Source organism: Lacerta agilis, chromosome 2, assembly GCF_009819535.1.
Source record: "Lacerta agilis isolate rLacAgi1 chromosome 2, rLacAgi1.pri, whole genome shotgun sequence".
NCBI lineage: Eukaryota > Metazoa > Chordata > Lepidosauria > Squamata > Lacertidae > Lacerta > Lacerta agilis.
The window spans coordinates 109478710-109497031 of record NC_046313.1 but is presented as its reverse complement, the minus strand read 5'-3'; the positions used below and the strand labels follow the sequence as shown (position 1 = coordinate 109497031).

Below are 18322 nucleotides of genomic sequence, written 5' to 3'. Positions count from 1 at the left end.
TAATGAGGATCTGGAGTTAGTTTTAACACAATACCTACAGTCAGTACAGTTGCTAAAATATAAACTGCTGTGACTTTGTACATATTGCCTCCTAGCCTCCTTCTGCCCTGGCTGGATCACAGCGGCAGAGAAACAAATGTGCCCATTACGTAGGTACGCACAAATGGCAAACTGATAAACATCCCTCTACAATACAATGGAATGGAATATTCTCTCTTCTCCAGTGCCTAAAAGCAGTTGTGTACATTCATCAAGAGAGCTGTTAAAAACCAACAAACCCATCATGTTCCTTGCCAACAAGGTTTAATTTTTAAAATCCAGCACCGACCTTTTCAAGACACCAGCCCTGCAGAAGCAGCGATCCTAACTCAACGCACGTGGGAATAAGCCCCGCTAAATTCAGTGGGACTTCCTTCCAAGTGGGCAGGCAGCCAAAATATTTCAATTCCCTTTCCATCTGAATTTTATTCCAATCTGCTCGGGCTACGGTGTTGCGTATGAACTCGTTTTCTGGCTGACTCTATTTTTACACAGCATTTCAATTAAGCGACCTCTCAGAGTTGGCCTATGACACACTTGAACCATGAAACCTCATCCTTGCACATTCAGAGTCTACTTCGGTTCACCAGGGCTTACTTCCGTTCCAGGTCAACGGGCACAGGGTCGCACCCTAAAACAGGAATGGGAGAACCCAAAGCTCTCCAGGGATTGCTGGACCGCAGCTCCCTTCATTCCTGGCCATTGCCCACATTGGCTGGGGATGATGGGAACTGGAGTCTTGCATCCAGAGGGCCACAAGTTCCCCAAACCTGGCATAAAGCAATACCAAAAAAAAAAAAGCTAGCCAGCAGCCCTTGTTGTACTTGCTGGTTCTGTGAGCCAGAGTGCCCCTCCCTTGCAGTTCCCAGGCAGCTGGCAGTTGGAGCAGAGTGTCCCTTTTGGCAGGGAGAAGAGAAATAAGTCCTTCAAAGCGGGTTTTTGTTGCAGGAGCATCAGAGGCCTTGTCAGGGTGAGGTGTCAGAGAGGTGAGAGTGCTGCTTGTCAGTGTGCTGAACCAAAGATGGCATGTTCTGGAAGGCCTGCAGATGCCATCTTGGTAGTCAAGATAACCCCACAATTACCGTATTTTTCGCTCCATAAGACGTACTTTTTTCCTCCTAAAAGGTAAGGGGAAATATCTGTGCATCTTATGAAGCGAGTGGTGGTCCCTGGGGCCAAAAGAGGATCATGCTTTTTTATTTTACAAAGAGAAAGGGGGGTGTTGAAAGGACCCCGCTCAGCAGCTGATCAGCAAGAGATCGGGAGAGAGATAAGAGTCCCCGGCTCCCTTTCAGCCCCGCTCTCTTGCCCCGCACTCCTTTGTTGAATGTGCTGCAGAGGGAGGTTGTTTGTTTCCCCAGTGACATGTGACTGGCTGATTAGATTATCTGTCTGGAAACTGTAGAAAAGGCTCCCTTTCCTTTAGAAGCTGCAGAAATGTGAGTTGAACCCCATAAAAACGGGGCTTTTCATCTTTGCTTTTCCCCCCTTGCAAAAGGAGCTTTGCTTTTCCCCCTTTGCAAAAAAAGTTGCTAAACTTTTAGCTGATCCTCAAAAAACCAGGGCTTTTCCCTTTGCAAAAAAAGCTGCAAAACGTTTAGCTGATCCTAAAAAAAACCAGGGCTTTTAGAGGAGGAAAACCAGGAAAAAAAAAATTCTGGGTCTCCTTTAAAAACGAGCTGTGCCCTATGGTCCGGTGTGCCCTATGGAGTGAAAAATACGGTAGTTGTTGTAGCAAGGAGCTCAGATATGCTTATATTCACTTGTTTTGCTGGAAGTCTGCACCTTTCTTTGTATAAAGTTCTACAACTCAACCCTTGGCATTCTGGACGTCGCATCTTTGGTATCCCTGCACCCAACCGCACCCGCGATCCCACCATTGGATCCGGACACGAAGCCACTGTTACGGCTTCTCCCTGGTGTGGATCTTCTGGTGCCGGGACAGGTTGGAGGAGCTGGAGAAGGTTTTCTCGCACCTCGGGCACTGGTAGGGCTTCTCTCCCGTGTGCGTCCGCATGTGTTTCTTGAGGCCTTGGCTCCAGCGGAAGTTCTGCCCGCACTCGGAGCAGGCGTAGGGCTTCTCCCCCGTGTGGGACCTCTCGTGCTTGGCCAGCTGCGACCTCTGGATGTAGCCATTCCCGCAGTGTGCGCAGCGGAAGGGCTTCTCCCCCGTGTGCGTCCGCTTGTGGGCAGTGAAGTGCGAGCTGGAGATGAAGCACTTGCCGCAGTCGGCGCACTGGTAGGGCTTCTCCCCCGTGTGCGTGCGCTTGTGGGTCGTCAGGTGCGAGCTGTAGGTGAAGCGCTTCCCGCACTCGGCACACTGGTAGGGCTTCTCCCCCGTGTGGATCCGCTCGTGCTTCCTCAGCTGGCAGCTGGAGATGAAGCTCTTCCCGCACTCGGAGCAGGCGTACGGCTTCTCGCCCGTGTGGGTCCGGGTGTGCGTGACGAGGTCCGATTTCTGGTTGAAGCTCTTGCCGCAGACGGCGCACTTGTGGGGCCTTTCCCCCGTGTGGGTCCACTTGTGGATGACCAGGTGGCGCGTCTGGCTGAAGCTCTCCCCGCACTCGGGGCACTTGTAGGGCTTCTCCCCCTTGTGGCTGCCCTCGTGGATCACCAGCTGCGGCCGGTAGCGGAAGCTCTGGCCGCACTCGGCACACCGGTAAGGCTTCTCCCCTGTGTGCACCCTCCGGTGGCGCAGGAGGTTGCAGCGCGTGCCGAAGCTCTTCCCGCACTCGGGGCACTTGTAGGGCCGCTCGCCCGTGTGGGTCCGCTCGTGGATCAGCCGCCCGATCTTGTCGCTGAAGGTCTTGCCGCAGGCCGAGCACTTGTACGGCTTCTCACCCGTGTGGAAGCGCTCGTGGATGATGAGGGACTCCTTCCGCGTGAAGCACTTGCCGCAGGCCGAGCACTTGTGCGGCTTCTCGCCCGTGTGCGTCCGTTCGTGGATGATCAGGTGGGCGCGGCAGTCGGAGATCTTCCCGCAGTACTGGCACTTGTGGGGCTTCTCCTTGGGCAGCGCCTTCGGGGTCTTCGGACGGGGGCCCAGAACCGCCTTCTTCTTCACGCGGCCGTACATACCCTCCTCCAAGCCAGCTGCTCCCCCAAGGATGTATTGCTGCTGGTCACTGACTCCTGGAATAAAGCAAATAAGGGGTTAAGAGAAGCCTGCTGGATCAGGCCAATGTCCCATCCAGCGTTGGGTCTCACAGTGGCCAACCAGAGGCCAATGGGAAACGAGCAAACATGATTGGAGCACAAGTAGGGCTGGACGCTATCTGCTTTTCAACTATGTGATATATCAGCAGCTAAACATCGCACTATACCGAGCTAAGTAGAGGCATTGGCTAGCTTCACCCTTTTTCCTGCGTCATGATTTTTGCCGGTGACTGCTCTTGTGATCCGCTGCCCCCCTGCATGAGTCGGGGGAGAGCTGAGCCGGCAGAGCTAACAGGGGCTACAGATGCATGCGACCACGGCTGCACGGATGTTACTGGCCCAGAGATGGAAAGAAGATAAAAGTCCCTACCAGAGAAGAATGGCAGATGAAGTTGATGGATTATGCTGAAATGGCTAAAATGACCGGAAGAATCAGAAGTCAGGAAGACCAAGATTTTAATAAGGAATGGGGAATAGTTATAACTTATCTTAAAGACCATCATAAACCGTTAAAATCATTAATACGGTTGGAATATCACTTGCAGTCTAAGGGTGAATTCTGGACACAATGGAGATGTAAAAGATTTGGATCATCACAAAAGTTGCGGGAGGAAATGATTAATAATAATACCCACAAAGGGGAGGATGGAAGTCCAGGAGATTTCTCAGAATCTTGTTTTTATGATTTATGTTTGATATATATATCTCTGTAAAAAAATTAATTTGAAAAACCAAATAAATAAATTCTAAAAAATAAAATAACAGGGGCTGCAGGAATCGAGAGAAGCACTGGCCGACTTCATGTTTTTCCCCATATTGTAATTTTTGCAGAACACACACAAACATTATGATTTGTGATATATCGCAAGGTCAAAAATTATGAAACCGATATCACGATTACATATCAATATATTGCTCAGCCCTAAGCACAAGAACAGTGTCCCGTATGATTGATAATTAGATATAAATAGGAAGGAAGGCTAGACTGTAGATTTAGAGTAAGGTTAAGTGTTTAAGATAGATGAATATGAGGTAAGAAAAATACTCAAGATTAAATAATTAGGTAATTTTATAGTAAATAAGATTTGGCAAGATGTTTAGAAATTACTAAAGATGATAGACAAGGAACGCGGGAAGAGGAGATAGGAGGAAGTCTATATACAATGTGAGGGACAATTATTAGGTACAAGTAATATTTTTATGTTTTTGTTGTTGTTGTTATAGTTAGGTTTTTATTGTAGTTTTGACTCAATGTGATATAATGTGATGATCATGCTTGATAATGTTTGTATTTGTTTGTTGTTTTATAAAATTTAATAAATATATTAATAAATAAATAAATAAATAAATAAGCACAAGAACAGTGTCCCTTCCTGTGGTTTCCAGAAACTGATGTTCAGATTCATCCCTGCCTCTGACCAGCAGCTTCAATCTTCCGTCAAAGGGCTCTGTCCTCACCTGTACCCCACCTCCCCACCCCAAACCCCACTTTGGGTCTCCTCACCATCACCATCCATGGGCAACTCAATCTTCACAATGTCTGACGGATCCAGCTCTGACTTGGGGGAACCGGCAGCAGAACTATCCAAATCCTCCACTGTCTGGGGGAATAATAATAATAATAATAATAATAATAATAATAATAATAATAATAATAATTTATTTGTATACCGCCTTTCTATCTAACGATACTCAAGGCGGTTTACAAGCAGAAGAAATACAAAAAATGTACATCTTATAACAATCTAATGCAATACAAAAATGTGATAATAAAACAAAACTTTAAAATAAGCAACCTACATCAAAAAGTAACATTCAACAATTATTAAATATAAAATAATATCAACATATAAAAGTTAAGCAGAAATCCACTCAACATTTACAATAAACAATTTCTAAACTAATCAATAAAACAACGGCAAGCCACAGTACATAAAATAATATAATACAAATTGAGAAGCAAAGACTAGAGGGTGGAGCAAGGCAGGTGGAATAAGGACAATATGTTTTTTTTTAATGAGTTTGGAAATGCTTGTGAATATGCACATGTATGTTGGTGTGTATCAGGGTGGGAAAAAACAATTATTTTTTTAAAGATGAAAAAAATCAGATTTTTTAAAAATTTAAGTCGGGTTTTTTAAAAAACAATTTAAATCAGATTTTTTTTTAAAAAAAAAAATCTTTCGGAGGAATAATCTTTCTAAAGATAGTTATCTATTTAAGTTACATTATAGTCCAAAGGCTACTCATCAGGAAAGAAGAATTTGTTTAAGTTTTTCATGTGTGCTAAAACTCAGTCTAAGTATTTTTGTTTAATTGTCTAACCACATCAGTTAACAAACATGGATACATATGCTATAACATTATTGTGCTAGTTAAATAAATTGTCTAAATTGTTATTAAGGAAATTATTATTTTTCACCTTCCAATAAAGTACAGCAGAAAAGTTCTCCAAATATAAACAAGTTAACTTATTCAACCTCACAATAATTTCATAATTGTCGGCCTATGTATTTCTAACAGTATAACCAAATCAGTAATTTTTGATATAACTGTAAAAACTACTCTGAAAATTTATTATTATTCATTAACAGTCATCTGGTTGTAAATATTAAGATTATACCAGCAAGAATGAGTCTTTCTGTAAAAAAATATATATTTTAAATCAAGCCTTACTGACTAGTGATTTAAATCAAATCCACTCTGGTGTGTATTCAGTAGCGCAGTGGTGAATTCAGATCTGCAGTGTCCCTTGAGCTCCTTGGAGAAAAGGTGGGATACATACACTTAATAAATCAACTTCAGACCCTACAGACTGAGCAGGTGGGGTTGGGCTGGAGGACCTCCCGAGGTCCCTTCCCACTCTACAAGCAAGCTGCCCTCACCTTCTGCTCCGACCGCTCCGTCCTTTGCGGCCTCCACAGGAAATCCTCCGCCAGGGCCACGGCCTGGTTGCCGGTCTCCGGGCCCCTCTCCCGCACCCAGCACTGCATCTCCAGGGGCAGGATCATCAGGAACTGCTCCAGGATCACCAGCTCCAGGATCTGCTCCTTGGTGTGTCTCTCCGGCTTCAGCCACTGGCGGCAGAGCTCCCAGAGCTGGCAGAAGACCTTGCGGGGGCCCTCGGCTTCCCGGTAACCGAAATGCCGGAAGCGCTGGCAGCGCATCTCCATGTTGAGGGCGTCTGTGTCCGGGATCTCCTCCTTCACTCCCACAGAGGCCTCTGCGATTCCCTGAGCCTCGTGGACCTCCCTGCCACACAGGCCTAGCAGGGCCAGATCCGCACCCTCTTCTCTGGACCACTGCTTAGTGTCTGACGCTCCCGCAGAGCTCTTCTCCGTCGGGGGCCGAGGCAATTGTGCGTCTCCCCACATGGGATACGAGGACGGTGCCGCTGTTTTCAGGAATTCTTGCTTTCCGGCTTCCCAGAACTCCTGCACCCGCTCCTCTGGTTCTTGTTTAACCCGAGGCGGAATCGATTCCGCGATCGTCCCAACGTGGACAATGTGAAGTTCTTTCCCTGGCATGCCCTCTGCCGACTTGGGTCCTGGCGAGGCCCGCTCCTCCATTTTGACTCCTGGCTGGCACACGCGGCACCTAGACAGGAAAGGAAATTCAATCAGGTTAAGTGGAAAAAAGGAAAGCGGTGGAAGCTTGGACCAAATAAATGTCTCCCTTGAACACACCACATCCCTCTCACTTCCCAATTTGGGGCGGGAGGATCTAGCCAATGTTTGTGGACGTGCACTTAAGGCCACATTGTGAAGACAAATTGATTTTCGGCAATTAATGTTATTTATTTGTCTGTATGTATGCCAAAAAGGCTTTTTAAGTGGTTTGCAAATATGAAATCAAGTTATAAAATCCACACATAGTTAAAACGCAGAAATAAAGCAATTCCATAGCAACCAAAACACTACCTTGCCACTCCTTTCCCTCAACTTTTGATCCTCAACAGTCACTCAGCATTTCAAGATGGGACTTCTGCAAACTTTGTCCCCTCCCATTACTGGTCCCACCCTCTTGCATGTGATGTGGGAGGTGCCGTTTTAATTTTATTTTTACAGGGCTTACTAGAATTAAAATATCTAAGCTGTCTACAGCAAAAGGATGCCGTGTTCAATAACATTTCAGTAAAAACTAAATAAAGGGGGAAATGTTGATCACTAATAAAACTGGACTTTGTACGCGAGACCAACCTAATAAAAATAAAGGAGGTCAGGAATGCGTAAACATCAAAGGCTCCAATCCTAACCCTACTTCTCTGAAAGTAAACCCCATTGCATGCAACAGGACTTACTTCTGATTAGACACAGATAAGCATTGTTACTATTTATTACTATTATTATTTACTAGAATCATAGAGTTGGAAGAGACCACAAGGGCCATCCAGTCCAACCCCCTGCCAAGCAGGAAACACCATCAAAGCATTCCTGACAGATGGCTGTCAAGCCTCTGCTTAAAGATCTCCAAAGAAGGAGACTCCACCACACTCCTTGGAAGCAAATTCCACTGCCGAACAGCTCTTACTGTCAGGAAGTTCTTCCTAATGTTTAGGTGGAATCTTCTTTCTTGTAGTTTGAATCCATTGCCCCGTGTCCGCTTCTCTGGAGCACCAGAAAACAACCTTTCTCTCTCCTGGACACAGTATCCCAGGTTAGGTCTGACCAGAGCGGAATACAGTGGTACTATTACCTCCCTTGATCTAGACGCTATACTCCTATTGATGCAGCCCAGAATTGCATTGGCTTTTTTAGCTGCTGCATCACACTGTTGACTCATGTCAAGTTTATGGTCTACCAAGACTCCTAGATCCTTTTCACATGTACTGCTCTCAAGCCAGGTGTCAGCCATCCTGTATTTGTGCCTTTCATTTTTTTTGCCCAAGTGTAGTACTTGACATTTCTCCCTGTTAAAATACATCTTGTTTGCTTTGGCCCAGTTCTCTAATCTGTTAAGGTCATTTTGAAGTGTGATCCTGTCCTCTGGGGTATTAGCCACCCCTCCCAATTTGGTGTTATCTGCAAACTTGATCAGGATGCCCTATATTTAAATAACCAGTTTATATACTATATTTAAATAACCACTTTATCTTCCAAGGAACTCAAGGTGGTGTCCAAGGGTCTTAATCCTCACAACAACCCTGTGGGGTAGGTTTGGCTAAGAGCTGGCGATGGTCACCCAGTGAATTTGAACCCTGCTCCCCCAGGTCCTAGTCCAACTCTCTAACCATGACGTCACCTCAGCTCACAAGCATGGAATGTATGCTTTTTAAGAGGCGTTTGAACGTCATGATAATCTCCACCTCTCCTATTACCTCGGGGAAGACATCAAGATCCCCACACAACTAGGCAGCAATCCCCACTGGCTTAAACCAAGCCAAAGCCACTGGTCCATCTAGCCCAGAATTGCCTACACTGACTGGCAGAGGCTCTCCGGGGTTTCAGGCAGTGGTCTCTACCTGCAGCATCTAAAGATGCTGGAGGTTGGACCGGGGATCTTCTGCATGAAAGGCATGTGAGCCTGCTGACTAAGAGCAGTGCAGTACATCACACAGAGAGACAAGAGGCACTCTCCTTTACAGAGTTTTCTTCCTGTCCTGGAAAATGGAACATACACCATCGATCCACCTCAGCTTTGTGCTGTCAAAAAAACTGGCCGGCAGCGCTTCTCCAGGGTTTCAGGCTGAACCTGTAGATGCCGCTGGGGACTTAACATAGGGCTTCTACAGGCAAGGCAGGTGCACCAACCGCAGGTGCTGCTCATTCCTGGAAGGGCTTGTGTGTGCTTGGCTGTGGTGCTGATCACATATTCATGGGCTGCTAGCGTGTCCTGGATCTGGGAGGGCGGGGGCACTTTGTGCCTTCACTCCGCGCCTGAACCCGGGGAACCTTCTGCAATGCAAAGCAGCTGCTCCTGCCGCCGAGCTTGCAGATCTTCTGCAGAAGGAGGCTGCTGTTAGCATACGTGTGTGTGTGTGTGTGTGTGTGTGTGTGTGTGTGTGTGTGTTAGCCAGGGTTAGCCAGCACGTTTCATCTTAGGTACTCCTGCCTGTCCTCGTCCACCTGGGAGACTGGGAAAACGTTTGGATCCCCCGCCACATCTCTGGCTCTCCCGATTCCCACCTCCCACCCCTCTTCTCCCTCCCAGGAATCCTGACACCTATTATTATTATTATTATTATTATTATTATTATTATTATTATTATTATTATTCACTCGCCTGTTGCTTCCACTGCCTTTGCAGACCGTCCACACTTCGGGCTCCTGCCTCCCCCAGCAGAAGGAAATGATGGGGAAGGGGGAGGGAGGGCTGGCGGTGCAAAAGGGAAGCTTCGCACCAGGAAGGGGAGAAGGTGGGGCAGGAAAGTGACCTCACTGCTTTTCTATCTCTTTGCGCACTCTTTCCCTTCCCTTCCTCGCCATGTGGTTCTGGTTTCCCTCCTCTCTAGGCGCGCGAAGCTCGCTGCACTTAACCCCTTGATGGTTAGTGGGCAGTGGAGATAGAGAGTCAGTTGGTTGTGGGAGTGGGTTGGAATTGGGAGGTTGGTTGGAGTGGGAGTGAGTTAGGAAAGAGTGTGCGTAGGTGAAGTTAATGTAACAGGGAAACTAAGTCAAAACCAGTTAGGAGAATAGAAGCCAAGTAAATAGTTAAGAAGTGGTTAAGTGAGGGAGAGCTAGTAGAGGGAGTTATAGGTCTGGGAAGACACCCATGTTTGACATTGTTTGCAATCGTTTATGAAACCACATGCTTGTTATTCTGTAATAAATAAACATAGGTTTGATTTTACAATTTAAAAAAAAAAAAAAACCCTTGATGGAGGGAAGGAAGGAGGGAGAGGGGAGACAGAGAGAGGGAGAGAGAAAGAGAAAGAGAAAGAGAGAGAGAGAGAAATAATTGTAGCGTTGGAAGGGACCCCGAGGGTCATCCAATCCAACCCCTTGCAATGCAAGGGATCTGAACTACAGCAACCATGACAGATGGCCCTCCAACCACAGAGACATTGCGTTTTCTCTGTGTGAAACCAATGTCATTCTTAGGGGCACCTGTCAGTCTGTCTCAGGAGACGATGGGAATCCCTTGCAGACGACCACAGTGCCTGGAGACGATGTTGCTTTAAGGTGTTTTGTGGGAAGTGGCTAGAGGAAGTGGGGTGGTGGACTAGGACCCGGGTGGAGCAAGATTAAAATGCCTTGCTCTGCCCTTACACTTTGCTTTTTAATAGGTCTTAGACTTTGCTTTTTAATAGGTCTTCCTTTGTGGTGTGAAGGAGAGAACACCCAATAAAGAGCTTTATCCAAGAAAGTGTGTGAAGGTTTATTCCACCAGTTGAGAAAAGCACACCATGCATCTGACAAAGCGATTTGTCATCCATGTTTGACTCAAAGGCCCTCTAGTGCTAGGGGAAGGTGCATCAGCAAACAACAGGCCCATGCACATCCCTCCCATCTGGTGCAGCTGCTGAGAAGTGTGTGCTTTAAAAGTAACCAGAGTTTCTTGTTACATCCATACTTGGGGGAATTCTGGTTAAGCTGTAGTTAGTTCAACCTTACGAACTTGGCTTCTTAACAAATCTTAGTTATGTTAAACTAAGACAGGGCTTTTCCTTGTAGTAGTAGTAGTAGTAGTAGTAGTAATAATAATAATAATAATTATTATTATTATTATTATTATTATTATTAATTTATTTATAACCCGCCCATCTGGCTGGGTTTCCCCAGCCACTCTTGGGTGGCTTCCAACATAATGTTAAAATACAATAATCTATTAAACATTAAAAGCTTTCCTAAACAGGGCTGCTTTCAGATGTCTCCTAAAAGTCTGGTAGTTGGTTTTCTCTTTGACATCTGGTGGGAGGGCGTTCCACAGGGCGGGTGCCACTACCGAGAAGGCCCTCTGCCTGGTTCCCTGTAACTTGGCTTCTCGCACCGAGGGAACCGCCAGAAGGCCCTCGGCACTGGACCTCAGTGTCCAGGCAGAAGTATGCTGCAGCAAGGATTGTTCTTCTATGTGCTTGGTTATTTCATCTTTAACAGTACTTTCCACCAGTTTCCCAGGGACAGATGTTAAGCTAACCAGCCTGTAATTTCCAGAACGCCCTTGTATCTCTTAAAAAATTGGCATTACATTGGCTAGCTACTTTCCAGTCCTCTGTTATGGAGGGTGATCCAAGGGACAAGTTAACATATTTTTGTTAGAAGATCAGCAATTTCACATTTGAGTTCTTTGAGAACTCTTGGGTGGATGCCATCCAGAGCTGGCTAATATTGCTAATAATATCTGCAAATGAAGCTGCTGCTTAAGACTTGGGATTCTTGCCTTCCTGCATCAGTTAAAAAATGAGGAGAGTGTATGTAACTCTCTTAGGCCCTGGCATAACACTGTCTTTAAGGAAATGAGAGGGTAAAGATAAAGTGGTAGTAGTATTGACAGGGGCAGGAGAGCAGCTGGACATAGCTGGGCACATTCCATGGCAGCTGGTGGAAGGCACAATTCTGATATTTCTGCAGCAAGGCAGTGAGGGCACCCACAACACTCTGCTTTCAGAACTGTTCATTTTCATCGCAGGAACAACAAAGTATTAACAGAAATGAGGGAAATAAAACTTGGCAAACTGTTTTCCTTTATTGACTACAATAGCAGCTTAAAATAGTGCAAACATTTGAGTGCAACATGGCGTTCAATGCAAAGGATTTTTTTCTTACAGATTATAGGCTAGTTGTTATTATTATTTATTAAATCATGTACCACTTTAATGCTTTCAAGCAGTTTGGAAATATAAAAATGAATGACACTTTAGAGGATAAACCTCCATAACCAACACGTCCTCATTTCACAAGAGTGATTGTCGTAATCTCCGAACAACTATCACACACAGACCAAAGCTGTTGTGCTAAGGAGCTCACAGGAAAAGTTATCTGGAGGTGGGAGGTGATGCAAGTACCAGCAGGATTGCATGACTGTGTAGCATAGATGCTGATTCCCTGGGGCCCTGGGTGCCTGAGCACCCAGAAAATTCCCCATTAAAGCGTCGGGCACCCACAAATTTCAGTACCAGGGCCATGCACACTGCATGGCATCTCCGGCCCCAGGCACCCACGGTCGGCCGTGGGTCCAAGCTGGCACTCCTGCTGTGTAGCACTTCCTTTCTGTGTTACCCTACCCATTTCTCTCCCTCCCTCTTCTGAATCAGTTTAAGTCTCCAAGCAGAAACTGCTAGTTTTATTTAACTCCGGTGTGAGTTCCTTAAAATATTGCCTGTGGCCACTTGCAGGACTCAAATTTCTAGAACATGCTTTCTTCAGCGGCTGCATCATTGCCCCAAATAGTCAAATTTATTGGCTGAAAACCCTTGGTCAAAATACAGAAACACAAACAGCACTGAGATACATGTGCCGCCAAGCGCACTGGATCTCAACACTGTATGGTGCAGGTTTGTCTAATTTGTCAGGTTGCTAAAGCAAACCTAGAAACCTTATAGGGAGTGTGCTTTATCCCTACCCACCTGCATCCTCTGATGAAAATCAGATCCAAGGCCAGGATAATACAGGATAATACAACCTTGTTCAATACAATGGCCTCAATCTCTGTCAATAAACCAGTCAAGTGCAGGGAATGGCTTAGGGAGCAACTTGGTTCAGTTTGCATTTAAAGAGGTTGTTGGCCTCTGTCTGTCTCAAATGCTTTGGACTACAACTCCCACAATCCCCAGTCAACACAAAGTTGGGAAGGAAGCACAAGACAGCTGTTCAGTTTTTGAATCCTCTTGGGGCTAAGCACAAGGCACCGAATGAATGTTGTCACATAGCAACCAGGAGAGGCAGCGTTTTGGCATCTCAGATTCGGGGGGGGGGGGTGTGCAAAGGGTGAGGCACAGGTGAGCACAGAAGATTCTGGTCCTGTTTTGGAGCTCATATGCGGCAGCCGGCCTCCACAAAGGCGGTGGTGAAAGACGATAGCTCATTGCAGAGGTTGCGGAAGTTGGTGCTCCTACATCTCTTGGGCTGCGGCAGCTCTTCCACCCACGAGTTCGAATCCAGGAGATACTGTGGCCTGCAGAGAGGTTGGGTCAGGGTTCAGATTAGCCTGGCATTCCTTTCTTCCTTCCCCTAAATTACAACCCAGTAAACAGCACTCAAGCAGACATTTCTGAAGGGAGCCAGAGGGAAAGGAGGACCGCTGAAGGAGCATCTCCAGCCCCATCATTCAGCCCGGACACTGAGATCCAGCGCCGAGGGCCTTTTGTCGGTTCCCTCACTGCGAGAAGCAAAACTACAGGGAACCAGGCAGAGGGCCTTCTCGGTAGTGGCGCCCGCCCTGTGGAACGCCCTCCCGTCAGAAGTCAAGGGAATAAACAACTACCTGACATTCAGAAAATACCTGAAGGCAGCCCTGTTTAGGGAAGTTTTTAAACTCTGATATTTTAAATGTATTTTAATGTTTGGTGGAAGCCGCCCAGAGTGGCTGGGGGGACCCGGGCAGATGGGCAGGGTACAAATAATAAATTATTATTATTATTATTATTATTATTATCAAGGGAAGTAACAACACCTCTCTATTCTGCCACACCTGTGTCCAATTCTGGGCGCCACAATTTAAGAAAAATACTGGCAAGCTGGAAGGTGTGCAGAGGAGGGCAACCAAGATGATCAAGGGTCTGGAAACCAAGACTTATGAGGAACGGTTGAAGGAGCTGGGTATGTTTAGCCTGGAAAAGAGGAGGCTGAGAGGAGATAGGATAGCCCTCTTCAAATATCTGAAGGGCTATGTCACATGGAAGAGGGAACAAGCTTGTTTTCTCCTGCTCTGGAGGGTAGGACTCAAATCAATGGCCTCAAGTTACAAGGAAGGAGATTCTGAGTAAACACCAGGAAGAACTTTCTAACAGTGAGAGCTGTTTGACAGTGGAATGGCCTCCCTGAGGTGTCTGTGGACTCTTTTTCCTTGGAAGTTGGATGTCCATTTGTCACGGATGCCTTAGCTGAGATTCCTGCATTGCAGGGGGTTGGACTAGATGACCCTTGGGGGTCCCTTCCAACACTATGATTCTATGAACTTGTTATACAGGGCAGAGCAAAGCTGCAGTTGCTGAAATCCCCACTTCTACACAACTATCAAAAGAAAATGACTGTTAGTGACCTAACTTAAAAATAAATAAATTAGGTAACCTTCTCCCCCCTGTTCATGTCGTTCCACCAGCCCGTGGCACATCTGATGCCCCCTGCTTCCCCCTAACCTACCGGCCATTGGCGTCACGAGTTTCCCCATCGCGCCCCATCAGCAGATACTCCTTGTCTATTTCCAGAGATGTCTTACATGCCGCACGGACCACAAAGTGGCGGGTCTGGTTTGCAGAGATCCCAGCATCTATAGCTGGAGTGGAGAAGAGGAGAAGAGGCAAGAGATGGCATGCCTCTGTATGCAAATCACCACTCAAATGTATGCAGCGCAGTGCTGTCAAGTATCCCGTTTTCCCCGGGATTCTCCCTTATTTTAAGCAGTTTCCCGCTGCTCTCCCTTATTTTTTATTTCCCTTAAATTTCCCGTTTTTAATGGAAGCAGCTCCTCCCCTGCTGGCCAGGGACTGGGTGGGAAGACCTCGCCTACTTGGAGAGAAAAGCCTCAGCCCTCAAAGCAAGTGGGAGCCATTTCCTGTGCTTACAGAGGGGTGTATTCCTCCCCCTGCATCAGCCCCTGTCCGTTGCCGCCGAGCCCCTCAGCCGGCCAATAGGGTTAGCTGGCGGGCGGAGCCTGGCTGCCTTTGAGCAGCTGCTGCTTCCTGTCCTGTTTTGATGGGATCAGACAAGAAGATGATGGGGCTCCATCGCGCGGAGCACATGGCTGCCCTCCTCTTTGCTGGCTGCCCTCCTCTTTGCCCCACTCTGAGCCCGCTTGGAGTTTACATTGCTGTTGCTTCTGGCTCCACCCACCACTGACATGTGACTGTCCCCGGGATAGGTGAGACTGCTGATCCCTTATTTTCAAATCCGAAACTTGACAGCTATGATGCAGCGGTAGGGAATAAAAAAGAAGAAGCAACATTCACAATGACTGCTCCACCCGCTTTTTGCCTCTGACCTGGCCCACTGCTGACATAAGATAAGATAAGATAAGATAAGATAAGATTTATTTATTGTCATTGTCCGTATATACACAGTATACACAACAACGAAAATCAAACACCCAAAGACCGGATTTGCCATACACATTTGCACATATCTCCAACACTCTCATCCTTATTAAAACATAATCTATTAAAACATAACATAATCCAGAGTATAACATAACCTATTAAAAGCATAGCATAACCTAAGAGCCTGTCTCATTCCCTACTACTCACTGCTTACTATTACTTACTACTGACCCTGAGATCATTATTAAGTGCAATCAAAGCTCTTGGATAGAAACTATTCATGCGGCCCCTGGAAGGGAATGTGGCCCTTAGATTGAAAACCTTGCCCCATCAGGGCTGTAGATGAGGTCTGGAGAACCTGTGCCATTGCCCTACAAGTGCTGTTGAACTACAATTGCATTCAGACCAAACCAGCACAGCTTATGGCCGGAGAGAATGGGAGTCGTAGTTCAGCTGAATCTGGGGGAACCACTTGAATCATCCATTGCGCTGGGCTATTTCAGTTCCTTTTGTTTCATTTACTCCTTGCAAACAGCTGAAAGTCTGTAAATTTTGATAATAAACCTAAATTGGAATGGGAGGTTGGAAGATTTCGATTGCAACTGCATGCCGTATAGAAGAAGAAGAAGAAGAAGAAGAAGAAGAAGAGTTTGGATTTGATATCGCGCTTTATCACTACCCGAAGGAGTCTCAAAGCGGCTCACATTCTCCTTTCCCTTCCTCCCCCACAACAAACACTCTGTGACGGGAGTGGGGCTGAGAGACTTCAGAGAAGTGTGACTAGCCCAAGGTCACTCAGCAGCTGCATGTGGAAGAGTGGAGATGCGAACCCGGTTCCCCAGATTACGAGTCTGCCGCTCTTAACCACTATACCACACTGTAGTACTCACTGAACTGCAAGGGCTCCAAGATAGTAGCTTCATAGAGGCGGAAAGCGTTTTTGAGGCTCACCTTCATCACTCGAACTCGGAACGCTGCGGGCGAAAGAGAAAGGAGATAGCAATCAATTGGGAAAGACTTGTAAGAAACCTATAAAGGAGCAAATCATTTTGCGATATATGCCGTGCCTTTGCAGGAAAAGCAGCCTATAAATCCTGTGCAGTATAATAGTAATTTTATTATTTGTACACCAACCATTTGGGATGGATGCTCAACAAATCATACAACGCCTCCACAAAGTTTATGCAAACAAATCAGGGTAAATGCTGAATAAAGAAATTGGAATCGACCGATGTAGTGAAGGAAGTGCTGCCTCTCTGATGATGTCACAGCCAACTTCTTACCGTAATCCACTCGGGGTTGGTAACATGCGAATGTCATGCGCTTACTTTCCGTGACAGCGTTCTCCAGGGTACGGTTCAAACGTGGACAGACACCTGTGCCAGGGAGGGAAGAGATGGTAGCAAGATTCCTCTGAAGGGCCCACTGCCTTAATGCAAGGTGGCTGGCTGCGTGTGGGGTGCCCCTGATTCCTAGAGGAGGTATGTTGGGGTGCAGGGTGGCTAGAGGGGGGTTGTGAACCACGACTCCTTGGTTGCCAAAGGGAAAAGAATGGGGAGAGACAAGATACTAGGACTTCTGGTGTTTCAAAAGGCCTTTTCGGACAATGCTGCCTCAAGAAGCATTGTGATGGCCAGAGGCCAAAGAGGACAGGGCTCGTGCACCTTTAGGTAAAGCATAAAATCAGAGTGGTAGTTGAGGTGGCCAGAGGCAAAGGAAGACGGGGCTCGTGCACCTTTAGGTAAATCATAAAATCAGAGTGGTAGTTGAGGTGGCCAGAGGCAAAGGAAGACGGGGCTTGTGCACCTTTAGGTAAAGCATAAATTCTGAGAGGTGGTTCCCCCTTTAAATGTTGTGTAGAAGAGGGAATCTCAGCTAATGTAGCTTGCCTCATCCACACTTTGACCTCTAGCCACCCGAGCCTTGCCTCTCGCCTGGGTGGCCCACTGAAGATCTTGAATCAGGTTCTCCCAAAAAACTAAAGCCAGCCCAGGCAACCTTACCTTCAGCACACTGGCAGACGTCTTCCGAGCACAAGGCAGATACATACTGGGACTTATTGGGGGCACCATAGAAGATGGTGCAGCGCTGGTCTGCAAGGAAAGAATGGAATGATTTGTGTATATGTGTGTGTATACAATATGTGAGAGGGTTCTAATTATTCCATTTCCCGCCAGAAATTCAGAACTGCTGACAGGTGTGTGTGTGTGTGTGTGTGTGTGTGTGTGTCACAAATTTGCTCCCAACACATTTTTGGCCAGATACTAAGGCCCATCGAAATCTGTGGCTCTCTACAAATTTCAGCACTATAAAAATTCAGGCCACTACATAGAAAGCACATTTTACATCCAGGCTACGAACAAAATATTTAATTTTTTTTAGTAAACATTGGCCTTTCAATTGCTTCCTTTTTTGATTCCTTTTGCATATTACTGAAAACATAATTGCATTTTAAGGGTATCAGAGGAAGCGTGGCCTGCAAAGGCAAGTCCCTGACTTCTGAATCCTGGCCCCCACCAAAAAATTGTTCTTGGCTTCAACCAGTGAACAACCTGGCTGTGCTTACCTGGTTCGTAGAAGTCGTATATGGTGGCGCTAGCTGGCTGGAGCTTCCCCACGGGTACCAACTGTTTCGCTCTAAATGATATGCACTCACGTCCTGATTCCGGCACCTAGATATGAAGACGTAAAGATGCTCTATTGCAAGTCAGACCACTGGTCCACCCCAACACAGCACTGTCTATTCTGCCTGGCACATTAAGTTACTAACAAGAGATGACAGTGCAGAGGCAGATTTATAGCAGCGCAAGTGGTGCAGCCTCCCTGGGTGCACAGCCTTCTCAAAGCCCAGTAAGTGCCTGCCCGGTTTCAGGAAGGCATCAGGACTCTGACAAGCCCTAGAGTCCTTCTGCCTGCTTTCCAAAGCCGGGCGAGCACTTACCTAGTTTTGGGAAAGAGGCGTGAGGGCTTTAAGACCCTGCCAGAGCCCTCACA

The 18322-nt window shown here is 46.6% G+C and overlaps 2 protein-coding genes across 2 annotated transcripts in view; both read right to left on the bottom strand.

The window, feature by feature from the left end:
• Nucleotides 1-1732: 1732 nt before the first annotated feature.
• Nucleotides 1733-9569, bottom strand: LOC117042720 (zinc finger protein 883-like). The gene is made up of 4 exons (XM_033142341.1): nt 9418-9569; nt 6081-6792; nt 4700-4796; nt 1733-3171 (listed from the first exon to the last, which is right to left on the bottom strand). Exons 2-4 carry the CDS (start codon nt 6762-6764, stop codon nt 1943-1945), a joined length of 2010 nt encoding a protein of 669 aa, XP_032998232.1. The 5' UTR covers nt 6765-6792; nt 9418-9569; the 3' UTR covers nt 1733-1942.
• A 2232-nt stretch (nt 9570-11801) lies between these two features.
• The window catches only part of LOC117042827 (complement C4-like), a 74312-nt gene continuing 67791 nt past the window's right edge, over nt 11802-18322 (bottom strand). The window contains exons 36-41 of the mRNA XM_033142484.1: nt 17895-18000; nt 17332-17421; nt 16612-16704; nt 16219-16302; nt 14436-14568; nt 11802-13248 (exon numbers count right to left, since the gene is read on the bottom strand). Coding sequence (XP_032998375.1) covers nt 13107-13248; nt 14436-14568; nt 16219-16302; nt 16612-16704; nt 17332-17421; nt 17895-18000 — 648 coding nt within the window. The 3' untranslated portion in view covers nt 11802-13106. The remainder of the gene's footprint in view (nt 13249-14435; nt 14569-16218; nt 16303-16611; nt 16705-17331; nt 17422-17894; nt 18001-18322) is intronic.

Coding starts and splice junctions, on each gene's coding strand:
- LOC117042720 (XM_033142341.1), bottom strand. CDS start 6,764: ATGGAGGAGCGGGCCTCGCCAGGACCCAAGTCGGCAGAGGGCATGCCA. Junction 4,797..6,080: donor CGGAGCGGTCGGAGCAGAAG/GTGAGGGCAGCT, acceptor TTATTCCCCCAG/ACAGTGGAGGATTTGGATAG. Junction 3,172..4,699: donor GTTGCCCATGGATGGTGATG/GTGAGGAGACCC, acceptor GCTTTATTCCAG/GAGTCAGTGACCAGCAGCAA.